The sequence below is a fragment of the Taeniopygia guttata genome, chromosome 5 (assembly GCF_048771995.1).
Source record: "Taeniopygia guttata chromosome 5, bTaeGut7.mat, whole genome shotgun sequence".
Taxonomy (NCBI): Eukaryota; Metazoa; Chordata; class Aves; order Passeriformes; family Estrildidae; genus Taeniopygia; species Taeniopygia guttata.
The window spans coordinates 62,974,666-62,999,581 of record NC_133030.1 but is presented as its reverse complement, the minus strand read 5'-3'; the positions used below and the strand labels follow the sequence as shown (position 1 = coordinate 62,999,581).

Here is a 24,916-nt window from a genome sequence, read left to right as displayed (position 1 = left end):
CAGGTTTTCACTTCTGCCCTGAGTCTCCCCATGCTTTTTCTACCTTTAGCCTTCACACTCATTTCTTTTCCTGCACAGAACCAACCACAAATAAAAATTAACCCTCCCCTCAGGCCCTTCAGCCCCAGATGGTCTTTAAGTTCTCTTCCAATTCAAATAATTCTGGGATTTTGTGACCCTTCCAGCATATTGCTATTCCAGGATTCTATGATTTCCACTCAGGACACAATTTTAGATTTCAACTCTCTGTGCAGGACTCAGACTAAACTCCAGCTCAACAAATCTCCTGGGCAGCAAGGGAGATCCCCTGGGTCTCCTGGTTTTAGGAGGAGTGGCAGAAACTCTGTGGGGAAGTGACAGAAAGAAAAGATGACATTCAAACACAGGGCTCTGGTTTTCCCAGTGCACCTTTGGGGGGAGTTGGGATCACTGCCTGATCCCTTCCCCCTTTCAACTCCCACAGCCCAACAGCTCCTCACTGGCTCAGAGCTCACAATTTACCATCTGTCCCTGATCTCCTCTTTGTACTAATAACACGTTGTAATTGCAACATCTCTTCAGGCAGCAATTGATCAGGCAGATAAGAACAAACAAGGAAATAGTGAGCATGACACAGCCAAGAGCAGTGGTACATCCTGCAGGGCTTCCTGTCATCTAACCACTGAAACTACAAAAAAAAAACCAAAAAAAAAAGAAAAAACCAAAAAAAACCAACCCCAAACACTTCTTTTGTCTAGAACTTCACAGTGGGTGAAAATAAACACATGGAAAAAATGAAAATATGATTCAAAAATACAGGAAAGAATGTAAAACTTACCAGGCTCTAACTTGATTATTTTTACAGCAGCCAGTTCTCCTGTATGAAGATTTCTAGCCTGAAACAAGAGTTAAGATATATTTAGATATAGTTAAGATAGTTAAGATATATTTAATCATAATTCAAAAGCATATCACAGTCTTGCAGATTGTGCAAAAATATGATGTTGTCTGATACAAATACAATGCAAAGCTGAGACCAACGTGGGTGAGGATAATTTGGGTTTGGAATTAGCACAGCACCAGCCTGGCTGGAACTGTGAATTGCTCCTGACAGTTCTTTTCCAGACTTTGAAACATCAACCAGGAAATCACAGAATCACTGAGGCTGGAAAAGCCCTCCAAGGTCATCCCACCTGTGACTGTCACCCAGCCCAGACCACTGAGAGCCACATCCAGAATTCCCTGACACCTCCAGGGATGGGGACTCCAAACCTCCCTGGGCAGCCACTTCCAACCCCTGACCACCCTTTAGAGGAAGAAATTCCTCCTCATGTCCGACCTGAACCTGGAAATGAGAGTTCACCCCTCTCAAGTACCATTTTTAAGGGAAGCACCAGGGGCTCACCCTTCTCATGGTGCTAAACCTCAGTGTGCACCAAAAGTGGAACTGAGAGGGGCAGGAGAGGCACCAGGGGATGAGTCACATCTCCCTGCAACAACTTCACTCTGCAAACTCCTTCCTTGGTCCCACAATCCTCCCCCTCAGAAGAAGAAGCAGCTCCAATTAAGCCTCTACAGAGCTGTCCTCTCTGGATATGCTCCAAATTTCAACTGAGAATTCAGCGCTGAAAGAAGATGTTACAGGAACCTCAGATATAGAAAGTTTTAAGAGGGGATTTTGTGAACACTTTCTAGTAACTAAATCACTCAGGCACCATCACCAGAACACACAACCTGATTTAATTAGGCTGAGCATCCAAGAGTTACAGGAGTTTAATCCCAATTATTCCATTCTTGCCCTAACAAATATGCAGAGTCTTCTGAACAGCTGAAATCTAGTGAAGAGGTTGATTACAGAAAATTGAGGGAAAACTGGCTTCAAGTTAAATCAATGTGGACTTAAGATGAGGATGTAAAGGAAATTTGACCCTGTGAAGAGAGTCATTACAGAACACTCTTCTCCTGTGCATGGACAAGAAGTCTTAAAAACAGGAACATCAAGAGCCTGAAGAATTAATCCCTCAGTTTTATCAATACTTAGTCAAGATTCAAAATAGGGAAAGGCTTTCCAGCCAGGAAAAAAACCCAACCAAACCAAACCAAACCAAACCAAACCAAACCAAACCAAACCAAACCAAACCCAATGATTGGCCTTTCAAAGTCCTGCAGGGCTAAGACATGAGATGGGTTTCAAAATGCAAGCCAAGGACACAAATATGACTCAGCTCATCTCAAGAGAACCTGAACAACTCTACAAGGGACCCAAACATCTGCAGACCAAATCACTCAGAGTCATCTGCAAACCACAGAGGAAACATCCACCACTTCTGAAAGCACCTTCCCACCGAGGTGTTTTTTCAGACCATAGCAAAATCTCTGGTGTCCTTCAAAATCCAGAAGGGGCAGGTGGATCCCAGTGGGATAAAGGATTAGGATAAAGGATTAGAACTGCTCTGGTCTTGTTAGACCAATGTGAAACAGGATGTTCCCAGCATCTCAGTGAAGGCAGGGATGCTCCACTATCCACACTTTTATCCTGGAGCAGCTCAGCTCTTCAGATGAAGTCGCCTGCACCATTTCCAGAGTATCAGCTTCACTCCTGGAGTACCAAAAGGATTGTATTCCTCACAAATATTCCTTTTCCACACAAGCAGTAACTGCCACTGTCATGCTGAAGCCTGAAGGAATGGATGGAGTCTGCCAAAGGTCTGCTTGGCTGGGATCTGAGGGTTGAGGCTGGGGAACTCTGCAGTTCCTGGCTCCCAGCTCTCACACATGACACAATTCCACTAAATCGTGTCCTGCTGCTTTCCAATATCACCATTAAGCTCATATATAATCTATAGCTTGGACATGGACTATTTTGGGTTTCAACCATCAAACTTTGCCTGCTGGCACACAAAAGTCCCCACTGGGTTGATATTTATGACCTAAACCTATCAAGTTGTCTGTGTTTTCTGGTCCCACAGCTTTCCTCTTCCACCAGACACATTCTTGAGTTGATGACACCAAGACCACACGTGATCATTAACTCCTGTCATGCCAGAGCCAAAGGCAAAATCCCAAGAATTCTCTGATCCTCAAAATCCTTGTGTGAACGCTGCCAGACAAGGAATGGTTTTAGATCTCCAGTTTAGACACTGGCAATGTGAGCACACAGCAAATCACCCAAAATGCTTCCCAAGGGACGTCACCCAAATGTCACCAGAGGCTTTTGTTCCCTGCTCTCATCTTGCAGCAGCTTTGCACAGGGACACACAGCTCCACCTTCCCTCTGCCACCTGTCAGCTGAACACTCCATCAATAATGAATTACTGCTCTCATTAAAAATGCAACAAGGCGAGGGCTAAAAACTGGTTCTCCTTGTATACACCTAGATATGAAAAGTGTCACATCAGGATTCCTCAGATCACTTTGGAATGTGTTAATTAAATAAATCCTCATTTCCCACGAGTCATTGCAGTTTCCATCATTCTCTTTTTTTTTTTAAAGAACTGTGCAGTTACCAAGGAAGTCACAGACAGGAAGGCACCATATCAATGTCACTGGCTTTGTGAATCAAACCTGAAATTTGACTAGAAATAATATTTGACAAAAATATAAGCCCCTAATGTGAAAAATTAATTAATGATCTATCAGTCTGTCTTACTGATATAATTCTGCACTGCAGAGAGGGAACTACAGACTAAGAAATTACAGTTCTTCAACTCATGTTATTTATATTTCCTGAGCCTAACAGCAAAATATCTGCCTCCTCCTCATCCCTTGAATTTCCTCCATATTTCAAGTCTCAATTTAAAATCACCTGAAATCAGCCAGAGGCCAGGGAAGCTATTACTCCATGCCAAGTAATCCAGACCTATTCAGTATCTCGTGAGCCATTACTGACAAAGAAAATAATCATTTATATGCATTCATTCCATAAAGATGACATATATATAATGAACTTCAATGGTATCTTTTGAATTCTAATATTTCACTTTTAAGGAAGATAAAACTTGTTAGATGTCTTTATTGTCTTTAATTCTTCTGGCCTCGATCCCTTCAATATATAAGAAAGTCTCCTAAGAATTCATTTGACACTAAAGGCTGAAACTCAGTGTTGGTGTCCACGTCTCCATCAGCAACATGGTCCAGTTCCACAGGATAGAAGTAATCCCAAATTCCCAGGACATTTGCTGTAAGACTTTCTCCAAGAGGAAGACAGGGCTTTTGCCCTTTATTAGTATTGATCCTAATTTTATTTCAAACATGAAGATCATGTTCCCTATAGAATGAAAACGAAAACTAATTCCTTTGCAGAAGGATTGCAAAGCTCCAACATGAGCCACACAAGAATGGGATCAGAACAAGGATGTATTTGAATGAGGTGAACCACGGCCACATTTTAATTTGCTCAATGTCATTTACAGAGTTTATTTACTGAGAAAGAAGAGTTTGGCAGCAGCCTTTTGGTCACCTCTTCAACTGTCCCACATCCTGACAGAGGATGAGTGACAGCATCCCACTGAGCACAGCTCTTCCAGGATATTTTAGCAGCTGAATATTAACACTGCAGAGCATCACATGGAATCTGTGTTCAAAATAAAACAAAACACAAAGTACAAACACAAGTACTCTTTTTTGCTTTTTTTTTTTTGGATATCCCATTGCGTTGCTGTAGTGACTGAGCACATCCCACCCCACCAACGTGACTGTTAGCAGGACTATTTTGGGGAGCTGGGAGAGTTTTGTAGTATTACACACAAAAAATCATTGGGTTTTCCCACTGAGATTTGACTTTCCTCCCAAACAGCTGCTGTGGGACAATGGAACCCGAGGTGAGGCCCGTGGCAATCCCTGTGTGCGATGTTCCCACTGCACACCCAAACACCACACCTGAGAAAACACTCTGGGGAGGACATTTTCTCTAGCCAATGACCAGAAATAACACAGAGAACTGGTTTCAGAACCAGTTATGCACTCTGCAATTCTGTTTTATTTGTTTTCAAGAGTGCAAGCCAAACAGTTCCAGCCCAGGGGGTCCACAGTGCTGAGCCACGTGAGATGGGCAAAAATGGGGGAATCTTGGACATTTTCCTCTTCCTAACCACAGAGGAAGAGAAAGGGAAGATTCATGCAGCAACAGCCCTCTGACAGGCTCCAAATTAGTATTTTCAATTTCCATGGTGAAATCCTCTCCTCTCCTCTCCCCATGGTCACTGTCTCATCTCCAGCCTTGGATCAACAGCCCCATTCAGAGAGGAGCTGTTTGTTGGAGCGTGTCTTCATTTAATTGAATCATGATTGCAGCTCCTGTGGCAGCCCTCCCATCCCTCCCCAGCTTATTCAGCCCGTGCCAAGCTTCACTCACCACTGACCACGAGGTTCTGCTGCCTCAAGTGCTGCCTGCTTGTCCCCAGTCACTGATTATCCCTTCCAAAGGTAGCTGACCTCCTGCCCTGGCAGTGAAACACAAGCTGCTCTGCTTTCCAGCTTCTGACCTCTTACACTTTGGAACTCCTAACCTGCTCCGTGTGGTTTGGAAATTCCCATTATGCTGTGTTTCCCTTTCCATATCTCACAGCATCATCAAACAGAGCCTTGAATTCACCTTCCTGCACCTCTGAATTCACATCTACCACTGTCAAGAGCTCTCACCCAGCTGAAGTGACCCAAAGAAATGTCTCTCATTTTATAGGATGCTCTAAAACCATGAAAACAGGAAATTCTTGGTGGATGGTGATTTGCTGGACTCTTAACAGAATTTGAATTATGTCCTAATGCAGAAGTTTAAATAAATCTTCCTAGTGTTTATTACAATTAATTATCCAATTCTGCTTACACTTGTGATTTACATACATCTGACAGATTTTAAAAAATGCTTTAAAATCTAGAGCTGGAAAAAAACAAATATCAGCAACATACTCTTAATGACTATAAAGGTGTCTGCTCTTCTCAAACACAATCTCTTCACCAGATCAGTTTAACACCTCAAGTTGAGGATGAGGATTCTTCAAATGTCAGCTGAAGCCAGAAAAGAACTCAAAAAGCCCAAATTAACAGCAACAAAAGTTAATCTGCACTGTGTGAGCTTGAAGTTGCCTTCCTTCACAAGAGGACACTGCAGTTTTCTGCAGTGCTGTACATTCAGAAATTACTTTTGTAAAAGAAACTAAACACTCTGAAAGCTCTAAAAAAACCCCAAAATCCTTGAAAATCTGCAGGTTAACCCAAGCAGAGAGGCCAGAGCCAGATCTGCTCAGAGCAGATCCAAACTTTGGTGTCAGGGGGAAGAATCACCTGCTCTGGCTCCAGCCCAAAATAGCAGCTCCCACTACTGTTTCCAGTTTTGGAGTGAGTAGAGTGTGTTGGTTCCTCTCCTGAGACCAGCACACCTCAAAGCACCCTCAGAAGACACCCAGGAATGGGTTCAACCCAGGGATTCTACACCCTAGATGGTGCCTGAACCCAACCCACACAGCTGCAGCTCCTGTTTGGGGGTTTAACCCTTCTTTTATATAAGACAAAATAAGCAATATCAAGCCAAAATTCCCCACAGCCCCCTGCTAAGAAAACCTAAAAAGAGTGTAAGATGGGGTAAGTCCATCCTGCTTGGTGCTGATGGTGTTTCTGTAACAGATACTGAACATATTCATTCACCTCTGAAGGTCTGTGCATGGATTAAATATGTAAAAGGAACAAAGGAGGAAAGCTTAAAAAAAACCAAAAATTGGACAACTTCTGGCAAATGTTAATGCAAATCTTCCTGGACAGGCTGATTTGTGCCAGACAGAAACAACTGTCACAGAATCACAAAATCACAAAATCCCAGAATGGTGTGAGTTGGAAGGGACCCTAAAGATTGTTCAGTTCCAGCCCTGCCATGGCAGGGACATCTTCCACCATCCCAGCCCCATCCAGCCTGGCCCTGGACACTTCCAGGGATCCAGAGCTGTTCCAGAGCCTCACAGGCAACAAATCCTTCCCAACATCCCATCCATCCCTGTCCTCTGGCAGTGGGAAGCCATTCCCTGTGTCCTGTCACTCCAGACCCTCACTCAAAGTCTCTCCATCCTTTTTGTTGGCTCCTTCAGGTCCTGAAAGGCCAAAATTAAGTCACCCCAAAGCTTCTCTTCTCCAGGTTGAAGAACCCCAAATCTCAGCCCTTCCTCACAGAGTGGAGCTGTCCCTCCCCATGGGGACTCTCACACCTGTGGCAGATGTCTGGCTGATCCTTGTGGCTGGAAAAACACACCTGAACACCATTCCTAATTTTCAGGGCTGTTTGTCTTTTAGGAAGCAGAAAGATCCAGAAGCAATTGTTCCCCCTAAAATCTTCCAGCTGGATTTTTGGAGATGGAGAGCAGTACCAGACTCCTTTATAGTGGAAGGCACAGAGCCTTTCAGAAACTATTTCCCAAACAGAGACTTCATAGATTTAAGACAACTAAAAGAGAATGGTCTCTTACAACCAGCAGTCACTGCTTTTTGGGATAAACCCAAAATGAAGATTTCCATGCTAATTTCTACTAGTTTATTCTCAGAGCCATCACTTCGGATCTCTGAGCTGAATATTGCAGGAGGACAAATATTGATTTTGTGGGTGCTCTCCAGATGGATACTGCCAGTCCTCATCCCTCAGAACAAGCAGCAGCACGAGGCTGGATGAAAAATTCCCAGCTGTCACTCCCTATTTCCACATTTACAGCTTCCCCTGTTGAAAGGACAGAACCCAGAATATGCAGAAGTCCAGGATTTCCATAAATTCCACATTTAAACCTGAATCCCAGATCAACCACTGGCACTCCTGACCACAGCTATAATGCAAATAAGGCTTAAATGTATTTACTTTTGCTGGCAATTGGTGAAATTGAGATAGTTTATCTCTGGCAGGGAAAACTGGGAGGAGGAGAACCTACCTTTCACTCAGATACTTCTGACACTCTTACTCAAGGCCAATTAACTCAAGCAATAAGGGATTAACAGCTCATTAATGATGTGAGGCCGACTCCCTTCATTCTCCAGAAAACCAGACTGAGCATTTGTATAAAAGCAGAGGGGTTTTGCAGGTCTCAGTAGCCACTAAAAACATTTAATTCTCATCCCTGCTAATAATTACTGAAGGACAAAGACCTGGGGCAATAAAGACAACAATAATAAAGCAAAGATCAATGCACAACTTAACATTTATTTAGAGGGGGAAAAAAAATAACAAAAGAAGTCAGCTCTGTGCTTCCAAGCAGAAGTTGGTTATTCTCCTATGAAATTTTCTTGGAAGATCTTCCTTTGCAAAATATTTGGCATCATCCTTCTAAAACTGAAAAGCTAAAGCTAGAAACAGACCCTGACCACAAAAGTATTATTTAGCAACTAATGCAGCAGAAAAGATGCAAACAAATACCACGAGGAAAAAAAAAAAATTTAAAAGGCCCCAGTTTTCACTCAGCTGGAGAAAAAAACAAATCAGAAAAGAACCTTTTCAAGTTACAACTGTGTGCATTACAGTGGTTTGAAAAGCTACTAGAAATAACTCACTTTCCTGGGGAATAATAAACATTTTTGAACATAAGATCATGAAAATCAAAGAATGCCCATGGAGCTGCTGATATACTCAAAAATGAACAGATGCCCAAAAGCTTTACAGGCCAGGGTATAAAACAGGGAAAAGAAAAGAGGGGGAAAAAAGAGAAAAATATACCTTCAAATACATTAAACTACAAATCAAGATGGATTTTAAAAGGATTTATTCACCAGAAGATATGGAGAATAAATGTGAAACAATTTTATTGTATTCCTATGTTGAATGCCTAGACCATGACAGCAAAAAAACCCTCACAGTATTATGGAGTACAAACCCAAGTAACATTAAAAGATTTCATCAGCTGCAGGGGAATTTATTTATTCTTTAGAGATGAAAAAACTAAGAGATGTGATAACCAAAATATTTTTAGAAAATACCTATGTGTCTTCTTTTACTCACCAAAAACAAACCTAAAAAAAAAAAAAACCAACCTAAAAAACCCAAAGCCAAACCAACAACCAAAAAAAACAACCTGAAAATAAAAAATCTAGCTTTCAAGGCAGGGAGAAAACAAAGTTATGAAGGAAACGATGGGGTTTTTTAATGATTAAAAACTAAAGAATTTAAGACCATCATTTACTTCTTTATCAAAAAAAGGTATTTTTTACTGCTTTGTAAATACGAGCTAACACACAGTGAGATGTGTCACCTCAGAAAAGCAAAACTGAGGAGGCTCCAATGGCATTTTGAAGGGAAAAAATTGGAATTTTGAGATTGCAACTTTTATATCAAATCCTCCAAACCAAAGGTAAAAATTCTTACCAACTCATTTTCCTTATCATAATTTATCTGATAGAATCTAGAGAGATTCAGGTGGACAATGTAAATTTAAGTAGAAAAATCTACCTCCATCAAAGCTGTTCAGTAATCACCTCCTTAAAATTTCAGTTCCTCGGAGATGAACTCACAATTACAAAATTCAAAATTAAAAATAATAAAATAATTAATTAAAATTAAAATTAAAACTAACAAGCCATAAATTTGCCTTGATGAAGAAAACAGGTCAGTGTTTTGCCCTTTATTGTTAAATAAACCAGTGACCCAGAACAGAATTAATAAAGAAGTTGTGTAATTTAAGAAGTCAAAGGAAAAATAGCTAAAAATAGGAGTTGGAAGATTCTGTTTCTGTTCTACAATTAAGCATCGTTTGCATCTGGACTGTATCAATTGTCACCTTTTGGGCTGGGAGATGGGTAAGATTTGATGCTTCTCTTTGATACTGGGACAGCTGTTCCTACTAAAATAAACCCCAGCATTTATTTACACTCTTCATTTTATAGTGATGAAAATAGTGATCAGCAATATTTCTAATTCAGGAGAAAACTCCAAATCAGAACCTGGAATTCTGTTGGAATAAACAGAAATGATATTTCAGTAGGTTTTTTAGTGAGGAAAACCTGAAGTTCTTAATGTGCTGGGGTACATGAGAAAGGTTACAGAAAATATATGTTTTACACTTGTGCTGATGAAGCAGAGAGGAAATATGCTGCCATTTCATTACAGATGATCACTGAAAATCGTGCAAGTTATCTCATCCTCTCACTCTTTATTTTTAGCCAGAACAGAGAAAAAAAAAATGGTCTGATTTATTATTATTATCTTAATTTGAACCAATTAACTCGTGTAAATGATGTCACCTGGAAACAAGACTCTTCCAAGATGTCACATGAAAATTAGAATATTTTTCTACAATTTCATCTACGGTTATCAAGCACCAGTTTCACTTCAGTCACCTGATTTCAAGCAATTGGCCAGAGACTTCCTCACTTTACTTTGAAAGATGAACTAAAACTGTGCTGCTCAAATAATATGAGTTATTAAATAATTAGAACATTCTGGTAAATTGGGCCTTATGACTTAAATGGAATTTTAAAAGAAAATTAAAATGTTTAAATTTTAACACACTTGACAACATTTTCCATCTTGCCTTATTTCTCTTGTCCACATACATTTTATTTTCTTTACTGTGTTTCTATAGGGCTTTAAATTCACATTTGCTGCATCCCTGGGTATAGGGAATTTTGAAGGAGTTTTGAAGGAGTTAGAGATGGGATTTCTGAGTTGGTTTTGATGATGTGGTTTATTTTCTGCATAGGTAGGAAGTGTGAGTTTGGTTTACATCTTTATAGTATGGCTTAGAAGGCTATAAAATTCCTAGTTAAAAGATTATTTTAAGGATTTATTGATTAATAAAACAATAAGGATATTTACACTTTTGATTTAATCTTTAAATTATTTCACTTTATGTATTTATGTTATAGTGTAAGTTTTTTTAGTTAATCATGTTATGATATACAAACTTCTGAACTCGTTTGACTTTGTAACTAATCTTTTTTATATCTTAAATTTTAAAATTTAAACTTTACTTAACATGTAAATTATAAATCTATATCCTCACTTTTAGTACTTAAGTTTGGAAGTTTATTCTAAGGTCAAAACTTGTGTTTAATTCAAAGTTTTGGTTTACAGGCCCAAAGTTCTGAGAATTCCAACTGGTCAATGAGAATTTTAGATTTTCTGTGCTGACAGGCACTGACCCCCATGAGAACTCTGCATTTGACCTGAGGCCATAGAAAAATCTTCCAAAATGGAATGACAGAACTGGGATTACGGGTGTGGAGTTTGAATAAAATTATGTTAATAACAAATATAAATAAAATATCACATAAATAAAATAAATAAAAATAAAATATATAAATGAATAAAAATAATATGTAAATTAATAAAAAATCACATAGTAAAAAACTCAGAGTTTAAGGTTTTAGAATACAGTAATACATATAAAACAAGATACAAGTTTTATCTCTCCCTGCAGCAGCTGTGTGCATTTTCCATGGACCAGGCAGACACCACGAAGGAATGTGCTGGAGAGAGCCAGAGGAAATGTGGTAGAGGCTCTGCACAGCCTGGCTGCTTCCCTGTTCCCAAAATTCTGCCTCCACTCGAGGAAGCACAAGAAAGCTCCCAGGGAAAATTATTTCAAAAGTCATGGAATGGTTTGGGTTGGCACCACCTCGTGCTGGGAGCAGGGACACTTCCACTCCAAGGCTGCTCCAAGCTCTGTCCAGCCTGGCCTTGAATAGTTCCAGGGATGGGGAATTTCCCAAAAACCTCTCATGGAGCAAAGCCACAGCCTGTCCTCCTCCTCCTCCTCCTCCTCCTCCATCCCTCCTGGAGCTGCCTGCAGCCAGCACAGTCAATCTGGACTCAAGACATCCCACTGCAGGATTTACACAGACCTCAACACCCACGGAATGAGAAAAAGGAAAAATCCATGGTTATGTGCCCTGGACAGGCTTGATGGATCATGAAACCAAAAACGGAGATCTCCTTATCCATCCTCAGAAATCCCTTTGTCCTGTTTGATACCGTGAGCCAAATTTAAAAACAAGACTCTCAATTTGGCAAAGTTTAGAAGGCTCTGTGTTAATCCAGAAGTTATTCCTACCTCTTCATAATTAACCAAGAAGCAGAGGATCAGAGCTCAACCAGCGCTTTAAATTTAATCACACACGTGCCTGAGAAAACAAAATTATTTTATCAGAAACTGCTAATCCTGGGGACTGTCTGGGGTCTGGGCTGTGAATATTTACAAGGAACACATCAAATACTCTCCCCTTTACTCACTGCAGACCAAATGCTTCAAAATTTCACCTTCTGTTGTTTCCCAACCACTCATAAATAAAACACAAATACCTGAAGCTGTTCCATCACTGAGAGCCATGAGCACCCCTCAGGCACCGCTTCCTGTCAAATTTTAATTATTTTATTTTATTAAGAGAAAATACATCCATAAAAAATGGTATTGCCCCACCTTTATTCTTTTTACCTACCATGTTTACATCTCTGTGCCTGTACAAGAGACTTTACCATTTATCTTCCCTTGGGATTAATGACTAAATCCCCCAAACATTTTTGGGAGGTTGGTGTTTATAATTCAACTCTGATCTTGCGTGTCTGTACGTTAAACAGCAAGTTAAGGCAAACAGAACTCAATTTTTTATTACTTCAACAGCAATGATCAGCAAAGAATCACACAGACACAGCTGAGACCAGGACAAAAAATACAGTTTTTTGGTGTGGATCATCACAAATACAGCTTTTTGGGGTGGATCATCAGAACTACAACTTTTTGGGGTGGACCACCCCCCAAATGTAAGAAGTTATGCCTTTATTGCTGCACAAGACAAAGCTACTCAAAAAAAAACCCTTAAGAATGACTCCTTATCAATAAGACAAGAGAGTCCCCCTTCACTCAGAAGAAAAACAGCACTTGCCATTCTGGGACGTCTCAAAATTCACATTTCAAACACGCTACAAATCCAACTTTTTCCCACTGAGCTGAAAATATGGTTCATTCAGCTTTCTTTTTTCAGACATTCTTTCTCCAGCCAAATCTTCCTCATCTCTATGAAAACATGAATCTCCTAGACATGATATTCATGCAGAAGACACAAAAATACACTTGGGGGAGGAGTCATTCCAACGTGCCAAGATATTAAATCTGGCATTAAAGATGCCATTTTGAAGGATCAGTAAATGCAGCAGTTTTGGACACCAGGACTGTGTGCTCTGAGGGTACACATGACTATATTTGTATAATATTTTTACTACCTTTAGGAGAATATAAGTCAGTGGAAACACACAGAGCAACACACAGGAGATTGTCCACTGGGAGAGGACAATCCTAGAAACAATTCTGCTGTTCACTCTCCCATGTGCTCTTTCACTCAAGAGCTTCAAAGACATGGTCAAGCTGCAGTTTCTCCACACAGTTTTCCATCCATCATGGAAAAAGGTAAGTTTTGGCTTGGGAGGACATTGCAGACACTATCCACTGTGCTGGATGAAATGAATCGCTCCAGCACTTGGGTGAAACAATTTAGAAACCTGAACAGCAAAACAGAAACCTCTCTGTGCCAAACTCACAAATTTTTGAAAGAAGAGTTTATCCAGACTCCATATGTGATTTTCACTGGAAATCCAGAATGGATAAGGGACCAGCATAACTCCCCAAATCAAAGGTGGCTCTGTCCACCAAACCTTGCTGAGTGTTTTACTGCTAGAAATCCTTCAGAAACTTGGAAGAACTCTTCTGGCTTCTTTGGAAAATTTAAAATCGGAAAACCTAATGAAATGGCAAAATATGAGAACGTCACAGAATCCCAGAATGGTTTGGGAGGGAATTTAACAATCAACTCATTCCACCTCCTGCCATGGCAGGGACACCTTCCACTATCCCAGGTGGCTCCAAGCCCTGTCCAGCCTGGCCCTGGGCACTGCCAGGGATCCAGGGGCAGCCACAGCTGCTCTGGGCACCTGTGCCAGGGCCTCCCCACCCTCCCAGCCAGGAATTTAATCCTAATATCCCATCTAACCCTGCCCTTTGTCAGTGTGAAGCCATTCCCTTTCATCTTATCACTGCACATCCTTGTGAAAAGCCTTGGCAATCTCAACCACCAGGCGTGGAGATTGCCTTGAGCTGAAGAACAACTTCATGAATATGGAGATGTCCCTCTGAACTGGAATCTCCTTGGGCTGATGCTGCCTCTCCTCTTCACTCCCAGCTGCAAGCGAGCAGCAGGTGCCAAGCACAGCTAAAGGTAGCAGGGAAGGTTGTTTTTCCAGCTGGAATGAGCAGGGACAGTTGCTGGTGTCAGCAGAATGTGCTGCCAAACTCTGTCACGGCCTTGCTGACAGGAAGAGCTGCTCCCTCTGACAGGGATGATCTGTGAGCTTCCACCACGCAGCTCTCTGACAGAACTGGGGCTCAGCCACTCATCCCAGAAATCCTGGATGCTTTCCAGGTTATCCAAATGTTGGTGATGAAAATGATCACTGCATCTTCTGCAGACAGTGAGGAAGGAAGGAGATCCTGGCAGACAAATGTTCTCATCTTTCATCTGCTCTTCCCTCTCAGGTCTCTGCTGTTGGGGGGTGAGTGGTGTGTGACCTGCACTGTTTGCTTCCTCTTAATGGATGTCTCACACTGAGAAGAAATTATATTTTATTCACAGAATTCACAGAATCACTGGGCTGGAAGAGACCTTCATGATCAAGTCCAACCCAGCCCCAACACCTCAACTAAAGATGCCACATCCAGGCTTTGTTAAACACACCCAAGGATGGTGACTCCACCACCTCCTCTATTTTTAAGATTTTGGAGAGTGCCTGGCTCCTCAAAGTAAGAGACAGGGAGAAATAACCATAGGGGAAACACTACTGCCACCATGTAACTTCCCATTAACAGAATTCCAAGAATTCCAGAATGGTTTGGGTTAGAAGGGACATTAAAAATCATCCAGTTCCATCCCTGCCATGGCAGGGACACCTTTCACTGTCCCAGGGTGCTCCAAACACATCCAACCTGGCCTTGGACACTTCCAGGGATCCAGGGGCAGCCACAGCTGCTCTGGGCACCCTGTTCCAGGGCCTCACCACCCTCCCAGCCAGGAATTGCTTCCTAATATCCAACCTTGATTTCCCTTCTTTCACTTTGAACCCATTACTCCTTGTCCTGTCACTACAGTTCCTGAGAAACAGAAGCTTGAGCGACAGGATATAATATTTAAAACCAAGCAGCCTGGAACATCCCACATCAAAGACCAAATCCTTAATAAGAAAAACTATTACAAACATTTCAAATGGAAACCCAAAGGTTTCACCTTCCACTGCTGAATGTCCTTACAGAGGGTGTCAACAAGCACAGAGCATCTTGGCTCTCAAAACAGAAATCCTGACTGCATCCTAAAAGAAAAGCATGCCATTCCCAAGAAGAGGAACTCCACAGCAATAAGAAAAAACTCAAGAGCCTTGGTTTGATGTCATTCCAAACACCATTCCCATGGAAAAAAAGAGCACACGGAGTTCAGGCACCGCTACAGCCAACGCTGCTGCCCAGAGGGCTTTGATCTGCAGAGGAAGAGTGGAATCCCCCACATGACAGATGTTTTATGGTCATTTATATGTGGAAGCAATGTATATTCACCAGGGACTGAAGTGCTGAGTCAGGGGTGGCCGAATCCAATCGGTCTGCAGCTGCCAAAACATGTTTGTATGAAGTTGGGAATATGTGATTAAAAGCTGTCACAGTCATAACTGTTCTCTGGTATCAAAAAAAACTTTAATACTCTGTTCTTAACCTGCTGACTTGAGCAGTAAAACAGTGATAAAAAAACTGATAAATTTTCATTATCTGAGAGATTAGAATGACATTGAGAATTGTTTTCTAAACATCAAATCCAGGTTCTCAACAGGCTTTGGCTGCACCAGGAATTAGAATCCGGAGCTCTGAGAACAATGAGAACAAGGCAGTGACCACACAAGCAGGGTTGAACTCTGATTCAAACTGGACAGAGAAAGAAAACACAAAGAAAGTAAAACAAATATTGTTGTTGTTTGTTTTAAACTGAATGTGAGCAAAAAGTCTTTGTGTGCCACAATCCAATTTCATCGCTCACTATTTTCTAGCAGCAATTGTTGGCAAAACACTGCAGGTTTCTTCTAAGTTGATGTCTTTATTTGGTGCAGGAGACTAAAAAATAATGACAATAATCTCAAGAGAAGAGAGACTGAGCAGGTGACTCCAGAAATAATGAAATTTTTAATAAAAATTACATTCAATAAAAATGCGCTCCTTGTTTACAGGCAGCTTCTGCCACGAATTTGCTGCGCTCCTTGTCCCTTGTGCTCACTTTTCAAGAAAGCCACTGTGGCCCTGCTCACAATCCAGCTTGGAAAAGCCCAAACAAGCCAGCTTTAGAATCGCTGCACAAGGTCATGTTTGATCATCGGGGAGCACAGACATGCCGCTATTCATCCGGCACATCCACGGGCTCCGGCTCAGCTGCCAAACAACAGCCTCCAACAAGGATGAATTTACATCCACCACCATCAACCACCCTTTTGTTCCCCTCTGCAGAGCAAGGAGCACTTCAAACTCTGTTTGGGGTAGTTCCAGTGAAAAACACAAAAAGCTGAGCCCTGGGAATGGTTTGTGGTGGGTGGGATCTTAAAGCTCATCCCATTCCACCCTTGCCATGGCAGGGACACTTTCCACTCTCCCAGGCTGCTCCAAGCCTCGTCCAACCTGGAACACTTGAGTATTTCCCCTAAATCTCTCCACCAAACCTCTTCAGAGCCATTAATAAACACTCCAATAAAAAATCCATACAGGGAGGATGAGCAGCAGCAAATTATCCCCTGAATTCAAGTCCTGTTTTCCAAAGCCCTTTGAGGACACCGAGATCCACAACTGCACACAAGCAAATGACTGGATGTTGTGATGCAACCAAATTCCACAAGTTAAGCAAAACAGGCCAGTCTTCTGCTATTCCAAGTACTTCCAGAAAATACCATGGACTGCAGGAACTTGTGATGATACAGCTGATGGTGTGTGACCTTGTTATCAACCCAGCCTTAAACAAATGAGGACTACAAAGCCCTACAGAAAAGCTGCAGGTTCATTCACGGGTCATGCTGGTGTGAAAACCCATCCTGGGAAACATCTAACCACACTGGGAATTTACCTGGGAGGAGATCTGACCAGCCACTTCCCAGTGCTGGAGGTTAAATGCCATTCACAGTCTCCAGCAGCTTTTTCAAATTTTCTGCTCCAAGATCCCAGTCAAACGTGTGCTTCTTCATCAACCACACACACACAACATCTATTTCAGCATGAAACAGACGCATTTCAGAATTTCTGAATGCAAACAGAACAAATTTATGTCATTTTTAAACACTGCCTTGAGATTTTATTTTTTATGACAGTGGTAAGACCTTTCCAGGAAAGGCAAATTAGAGAGACACTGGGGACATAAAAATACTATTTTTTAAACAGCATATTATTAAGTTCCAGTTCTCATCTTTGTTATTACAACCTCTTCCACGAGTCAGTAATTCAAGGTATCTTGGTGCAATGCTGTAAGGGATAAATTATTGCAGTGGATCAGAACTGGTTTAATATTAATATCCTCTATTAAAAAGAAAAAAAAAAAAACTTTCCCACCACATATGAGACAACTAACAAGTCAGGATTGTAATGGAAATTACTTCCAAGACTGCTAGACACAAACTTGGATCTATTTACACAGGCTGTGAATAGACAAGAGTTTATTTACAGATGGTTTCTCCCTGGCCCTGAAATGCATTTTGGGGAAAAAAGATATTAAAACAACATCAACAATCCAGCACTGAGGAGCAATCCTACAATCAGCCATTGTGTGCCATGTGACAGACAAGAGAAATAAACCCCACAAACACTAAGAAAACACATCTCTGTTTAAAACTTTCATGGTAGTCATGAAAAGCAAAGTGGGCAGGGGAATTTTGGAAAAGCCTTTAAATAATCTTCTGTAACCTAATAGTGAAGATAAATATTTGCTTAACCTCCACCTTCACCATCCAAAAATGAGCCAATTACTCTAAAAGCTACCAAATGCCCCAAGAAGAATTTAAAGCATTAACCACAACCACCAAAAAGCATCTGAGGAAGAGGCAGATGTCCCACAATCAGAGAGGCTGCCTGGCTTAGACATCCCAAAAACAACTGTGCTGGAGACGCTGGTGACTCATTATTAGTGAAGGAGCAGAGAAACCACTTGAAGAGGTGAGGAGAAAATTCCATTTTAATTTAAGAGCCCTCTCTAGCAAACCTTCCCCAAGCTCTGCAACATAAAAACACTTGGATATTCACTAATAAATGCATTTTATAAACACTTCCGACAGCCCTCAGCGAGCACAAGATGTGCCATCTGCAATGAGACTTACCAGGGGGGTAAGAAAAATAAAAGTACAATGTTTATACGTTAAGTCCTTTCAAGAAAAAAAGATTTACCTTACTTTTAAAATTATCATAACATCAATGACTTTAAAAAATAGGTTTGCTGTGCATATTTGTCATAAGATGCAGTGCCATCTGATTCAGCATTCCCTTGATACAGTTCTTGTTGCAGGCCTTAACAAAAACAAAGAGCAAACCAATGACCTAGAAACAAATGCAGCCTCTCAAACTACTTTAAACTCATTAACTTTATACTTGTTTCGGACTCATAACAGCGCCTGAAACTGCTGCCAAAAACTTTTGATTGAAATTTGCCAGGCTGCACGAGGAGAAAGTTTGGGTTTACTCCTTATCTGAAGCTGTTTCAAGAGCAGAAGGAGCATTTTTCATAAGCCAAAGAGCGGAGGAGGGGGGCAGAGGGCTGTGGGTTTTTTGTTTAAAGGGGATGGATGTGTTTACATGGCACGGAGCAGAGCCATGCATCCAACCCAGCTCCGGAAGCGGAAGCTGGATGACATGTCAGCACAGCTCTCCACTAATTACCAGGATAATGAGAAGCAGAATATTTCTTTTTTCCACAAAGGGATGACACAAAAACACTTCCCTGCAACGCAACTAGTTATTTCTTGTCGTGCTGCCTGGTTATTTCTTGTCATGCTGCCCTGTACTGGGCAGGCACACACAAACAAAGCAGCTCAAGGTAGGCAGAATTCCAGATTTATGACAGTTGAAACGTTCTTTTAAAGGATTTAGTGCTAGAATCCCTAGGAAAGTAGTTGACTGATCTGTGCACAGCACTGTAGGATTAAAAAAAATTAAAGAGGAAGGTAAATATGCACCATGAAAACTTTTAAAAATAACTCCCTGAGGTCATAAGTAACCATTTCAAAGGGGTGGTGGGAACAAGATCCATCCATAAAACTTCAATCTGAACATTAGCAAAGAGCCCTCCCCCAGCAGGAGCAATTACTGCTGCCTTTCATGTGGCACAGTAACACACCTTCCCTTGCACGCTTGGCTGTGTCAGGTCTATTTTAAACACACACAACAGCACTACAAAGGAACACATCCCACAGCCTTCCTCCCCGTGCAGCTGAACACGCACATTACCAAGCACAGGTCGAAAACTTGGAGGCTTTCTTTGTAATTCACTTTTATAATAAAAGCTGCTGAGCATCCCTGAGGTGTGAGGAACATCCCTGAGGGATGAGGACAGGGCTCATATGAGAAGAACACACCACTGGCCTGCACCTCCTGTCCCCCACGCCTGTGGTTCTGTTGATGTGAGCATCAGCATAGAATTGCAGAATCCCAGAATGGTTTGGCTTAGAAAGGACCTAAAAGATCACCCAGTTCCAACTCCCTGCATGGACAGGGTCACTTTTTTGTATGCACCATTCCAAGAGCATCTACTTGATGTGCTGCACTAACTCTACCTCGTGCTGCAGCTCCGTTCCAGCTTCTGAAGAGCTTTAATCAGCTTCTGCTTTTCACAGGCTATTATTAACCTCGGGGATAAAGTGGCACCCTTTTAATCAGGTGCTTTAACTGGATGCGTTCTGCATACAGGTACAGCCGAGAGATATCCTCTACCTCCTCGGGCAGTAACGTGGGAAGAACTGCCTGCGATATTCACCGATCAAACCTCCAAGAAAGGAAGCGGTAGGAGAGAACCTTCTCTGGCGCTGCAAGCACAGAATCCCAGAATGGTCTGGGATGGAAGGAACCTTAAAGATCTCATTCAGCCAAACCCTTTGTCACGGGCAGGGACACCTTCCACTATCCCAGGGTGCTCCAAGCCCCGTGCAATCCGGCCTTGGACACTTCCAGGGCTGGCCACAGCCTCTCCGGGCACCCCTCACAGGGTCTCACCTCCCTCACAGACAATCCTTTTCCACACAAGCGGGAACCCTCCGGCTTTGCCAGAGGCGGCCCCCCCGCCGCTCACCTTGTACACGTCGCCGTAGGTGCCGCTCCCCACCCGCTGGATCAGCTCGTAGTCCTGCTGCGGGTTCCGCCTCAGGATATCCCCGCTGGCCCGCGCCGCCGGCTCCATGGCCGCGTCCCCGCCGGCCCCGGGATGCTCCTACCGCGGCGGCCCCCGGCCCATGGCTCCTGCGGCGGCTCCGGGGGGCTCCGGGCGCCCCAGACAAAGGCGGCCGCGCCCTCCGCGGCTCCCGGGGCTCCTCGGGACAACCAGGAAGAGCGGCGGCGGCGGGCGGGGAGCGAGGCCGGGCGGGGAGGGAGCTGCGGTGCCGCCGGTGCTGCGGCCCGTTCGCCGGGGCGGCCAGGCCGGGCGGCTCCTACCTGCGCGCCGCAGCCCTTTGTCCCGCCGGGGAGGGAGCGAGGGAGGGGGAGCACCGCCACCGCCGCCGCCTCCTCCTCCTTTTCCTCCTCCTCCTCCTTCTCCTCCTCCTTCTCGCTCTCCTTCCGCGGCAGAGCCGGGCCGGGTTCGCTCGGCTCGGGACGGGACGGGCCGGCAGCGCCGCCGCAGCGCCCCGGCGCGGCCAACGTGAGCCCCGCTCCGAGCCCGGCCCCGCTCCGAGCCCGGCCCCGCACGGAGCCCGGCCCCGCTCCGAGCCCGGCCCCGCTCCGAGCCCGGCCCCGCTCCGAGCCCGGCCCCGCTTCAGGCTCGGCCCCGCTCCGAGCCCGGCCCCGCTCCGAGCCCGGCCCCGCTCCGAGCCCGGCCCCGCACGGAGCCCGGCCCCGCTCCGAGCCCGGCCCCGCTTCAGGCCCGGCCCCGCTCCGGGAACCGCCGCCGTGGGGCTGTTACAGGGCGCTGCCCGCCCCGCGGCCGGCGGCTGCCACGGCCGGGGTTTATGGAATCCCAGAGTGGTTTTGGTTCCAAGGGAGCTTAAATTCCGTCCCATTCCATCCCCTGCCATGGCAGGGATACCTTCCACTAGACCAGGGTGCTTCAAGCCCCAACCAACCTGGCCTTGGACACTTACAGGGGTCCAGAGGCAGCTACAGCTGCTCTGTGCCAGGGCCTCACCCTCACAGCCAAGAATTTCTTCACAATATCCAACTTAAATCATCCCTTGCCCAGCCTAAAGCCATTCCCTGTGTCCTGTCCCTCCATCCCTTGTCCCCAGTCCCTCTCCAGCTCTCCTGGAGCCCCTTCAGGCCCTGCAAGGGGCTCTGAGCTCTCCCTGGAGCTTCTCCTCTCCAGGTGAGCACTCCCAGCTCTCCCAGCTTGGAGCAGAGGGGTTCCAGCCCTTGGAGCATCTTTGTGCCCCTTCTGACCCTGTTCCAATAGGTCTCTGTTGTGGAGGGAGAAGTGCAGGTACAGGCAGGGCTTTCAGCCTGGAAGAAAGCCCCCAGTTTGCATGCACCACCTATATTATATATATATATATCTGTATCCATATATATGCTTATACCAAACACTAAGCTGAGCTTTCCACCTTTCACACCAGAGGCTGGGATACTTCCCAAGAGACTCGAGAGGAGATGGAAAAGGAAGAGGAAGACGAGGAGGATGTAGGACTGATCTGGATTGCAGCCTTGCAGCCACATCATGTAATCCTTCTCATGGGCTAATCAGGTACTGTAGCATTTAGCTTTGTGGGTAACCAGTACAATGAAAGTCACACCAGAACTACCTCAGACTTGTTGGGACTTAACTCCCTGGGCTCCCTAAGTCAAAAAAAAGCTTCCGTGAACCTGCAAAGTGGAAAGCATTTATAGCTGCCTTTCCCAATTATTTTCAGCGAAGCAGCTGAAATTCTGGGCAAAGCTCACCCACAGTCTCTGAAATTAATGCTGAACCATTTAAGAAGCCCAAAGGTGGGGATGGGGAGTAGAGGAATGCTGGAATTTGCAGTAGCGCTCGCTGCAAAGAGAATCATTAGGGCCTGAAAGGAGGTGTGATTTTCTAGGCGTAAAAACTACCACATACTCAGAGCAGGAAATATGTCTCCAGAAGTTAGGTAGAAAAAATTCAAATGGATGCCAGATGTAGGAGTCTCTGGTGTCCAGTATTGGTTATTTCAGAACAGATTCTGCTTTTTTGGCAGCCACACATCCCAAGCAAGCCCAATATAGACTAATGGCAAAGTAGCCAGGCACTGATCCTGGGTTTAAAATGGAGCCTGGGCTTTGAACTTAGTCTTGCATTTAGAAATCCCACATGTAGTACCTGACAGAGTGGTGTGGATTGCATAAGATTTTCCTTCAAACCACAGGCTCCATAGCAGAGTTCATTAGGATCTGTGGTGCTTTTGGTTAAACTCAAAGGCATTGTGTGCAGACTCCTGGGAATTGCATAGTGGCCTTTAGGTTTATTGGGATTTATTTATGGATTCGTTTGGGCTGCAAAATGTAACTTGCCCCAGCTCCCAAAAACAGGAGAGCTCAGGGCTGCTCACTGAAAGAGATCCCCATTTAATTTCCCCTTGTACTCTCCAAGCCTTCTGCATCCTGTACATCCTTTCCAACATAAATACCTATGTTTTCCTGAACCCCCAACAAATAAACTATTTACCCTTTAGAGAGCTGTATTTCCTTAAGTGATTTTTAACAAAGCAATTACCTTTCCCCTCATAAATCAGCTTCCTGTGCACTCCATAGGAAGCTGTTTGTGTCCTTTTTCTTTCCCCTTCCTCAGCTGATGCTTCTCACTCTGCTGACGTGCTGCTCCTGACAAGCACAGCTAAAAGGACATTTCATTTTCCAGTGGCAGATAGTGCATTAAGACTTGGCCTCCTAGAACATCTCTCAGACCTGAGGGGCTGCAATTCACTGCAAAAGCTGCTGTACTTAGTCCTTGCTGGGTTAAGTTTCACTTCCCACCTGGTGGTGTGGTTTCTCATCCCATCTTGCCAGTGGTGGAGAGTGAGTTCTCAGAGCCCATTTTGTGTTTCTGAGCTTTAATCCACCTTTCCCAGCTGGGTCTCAGTGCTGGAAGCAGATCTGGGGGGTGCCCATAGATAAAAGCAGCGCTGGGACTGGATTATTGTTACCATTTCATAATTAGGAAAATGGAGGAAAATGAGGAAACTGCCTAAAATTGTGCCAGAAGAGGTTGGTTGAGGTTGGATATTATGGAAAATTTCTTCAGGGAAAGAGTGGTCAGGCATTGTTTGCCCGGAGCAGTGGTGGAAACCATCCCTGGAGGGTGACAAGAGCAGTGTGAAGGTGGCACTTGGGGACGTGAGTCAGTGATGACTGTGGCAGTGCTGGGTTAGAGCTTGGGCTCAATGGTCTTAGAGGGCTTTTCCATCCTTAACAATTTAATTAATGATTCTAATGAGTTGTGCAGAGTTTCCAGTGCAAGACACAGATCCTGTGCCCTGCCAGGCCCATACTCCTGAGCACACACTGCGTTTTCCACCCCAGACCACGCTGCTTTTCTGGTCAAGCGTGTTCAGGAATGTGCTTTTATGCAGCATCTTCCATCTGAACAGGTCGCAGCCTTAAAAGGAATGTTAAGTGCTTTTACATAAGGCATTACGTGGGTTTGGAGAATGTGATCTGTTTGTGCTGTAGTCTGAGGAGGAAGAACAGCCACGGTTATTTTAACGAGACACTGAGGAGCACCAGGTAATGGTGGCTGCAGAGCTGTAGAAATTTCTAACTGAACAAGATAATAAAGGTGGTTTTAAAGGCAGTGAAAATACTTCAACCCTAGTGGGGTTTTTTTTAACTACTAAAATATCTTTAATTTTACACAGTCTAACAAACTCACATGGAAGGCATTCATAACTGCTGCAGCACCTTCCCTATGATTTGAATTTTTTTTTTTAAGGTTGTGGTTTGTGTTTTTCAGGCTGGTTTTCCTCCTCAGTGGAACACCCACGGTCACACGTGAAAGGCCTGCAGTGGAGCCATTCCCAAGCTTTCTGTGGGCAGCTTTCCACCCCTGAATCCAGTTCAGGATTCTGAACCTCCTAAAGCTTCTTGGCATCCGTTTGGCAGCTTTCAGTGCTGTTCATGCTGCTTCACCTGCTCTGCTATCAGAACAGAATAAGAGGGATAGGGAGGATTTTGTGGGATCCTGAATGGTTTCTTGCTGCTGGAATGGCCCTTTGGGGGATAATTGGGATGGCAGCAGATGTGGGCACATAATGACAAATAGAAAAAAATGCCTGGGAAAAAATAAAGAGCAGAAAGAGAGAGAAGTCCTGGCAAGATGGATGGAGAGAACACAGCCAAGGGCAAGAGAAGGAGGAGACATCCAGGCCTGTTGGATGTTTGTTATGTCCAGCTTGGGAATTCACTTGCTCAGGGAAGCATCAGCCTGCCATAGACTGAAGATCTCTCCAGGGGTTGTGCTGAGATGCTGTGGGAAGAGAGAAAATACACTAAAGGGAGAGAAAATCCTTTTGTCCCTTGCAGGAGCAGGAGAACTGAACAAGACACAACTCAATCCTGTGTGCAAGGATTTGTTTTTCACGGAAGGAAGAGGGGCACTGTGGCTATACATTATATTTGTGTCACCCCGTTTACGCAGATGCATCTCAGGAGACTTTGCAGCTGATTGTGCTCTTTGCATTCAAAGGAAGGAAACCAGCTGGATGCCCTTCCCTCCCACAAGCACGCACAGAAGGGCAGAGGTGAGACCAGACAGCAACTGCTCAGCACAAGGATGC

At 43.9% G+C, this 24,916-nt stretch overlaps 1 protein-coding gene across 1 annotated transcript in view; it reads right to left on the bottom strand.

Moving 5' to 3' along the window:
• MAP4K5 (mitogen-activated protein kinase kinase kinase kinase 5) overlaps positions 1-20,892 on the bottom strand; it is a 60,797-nt gene extending 39,905 nt beyond the window's left edge. Inside the window, exons 1-2 of the mRNA XM_012574151.5 lie at positions 20,272-20,892; positions 818-875 (exon numbers count right to left, since the gene is read on the bottom strand). Of these exons, the coding sequence (XP_012429605.2) occupies positions 818-875; positions 20,272-20,379 (166 nt within the window). The 5' untranslated portion in view covers positions 20,380-20,892. The remainder of the gene's footprint in view (positions 1-817; positions 876-20,271) is intronic.
• Positions 20,893-24,916: the final 4,024 nt, after the last annotated feature.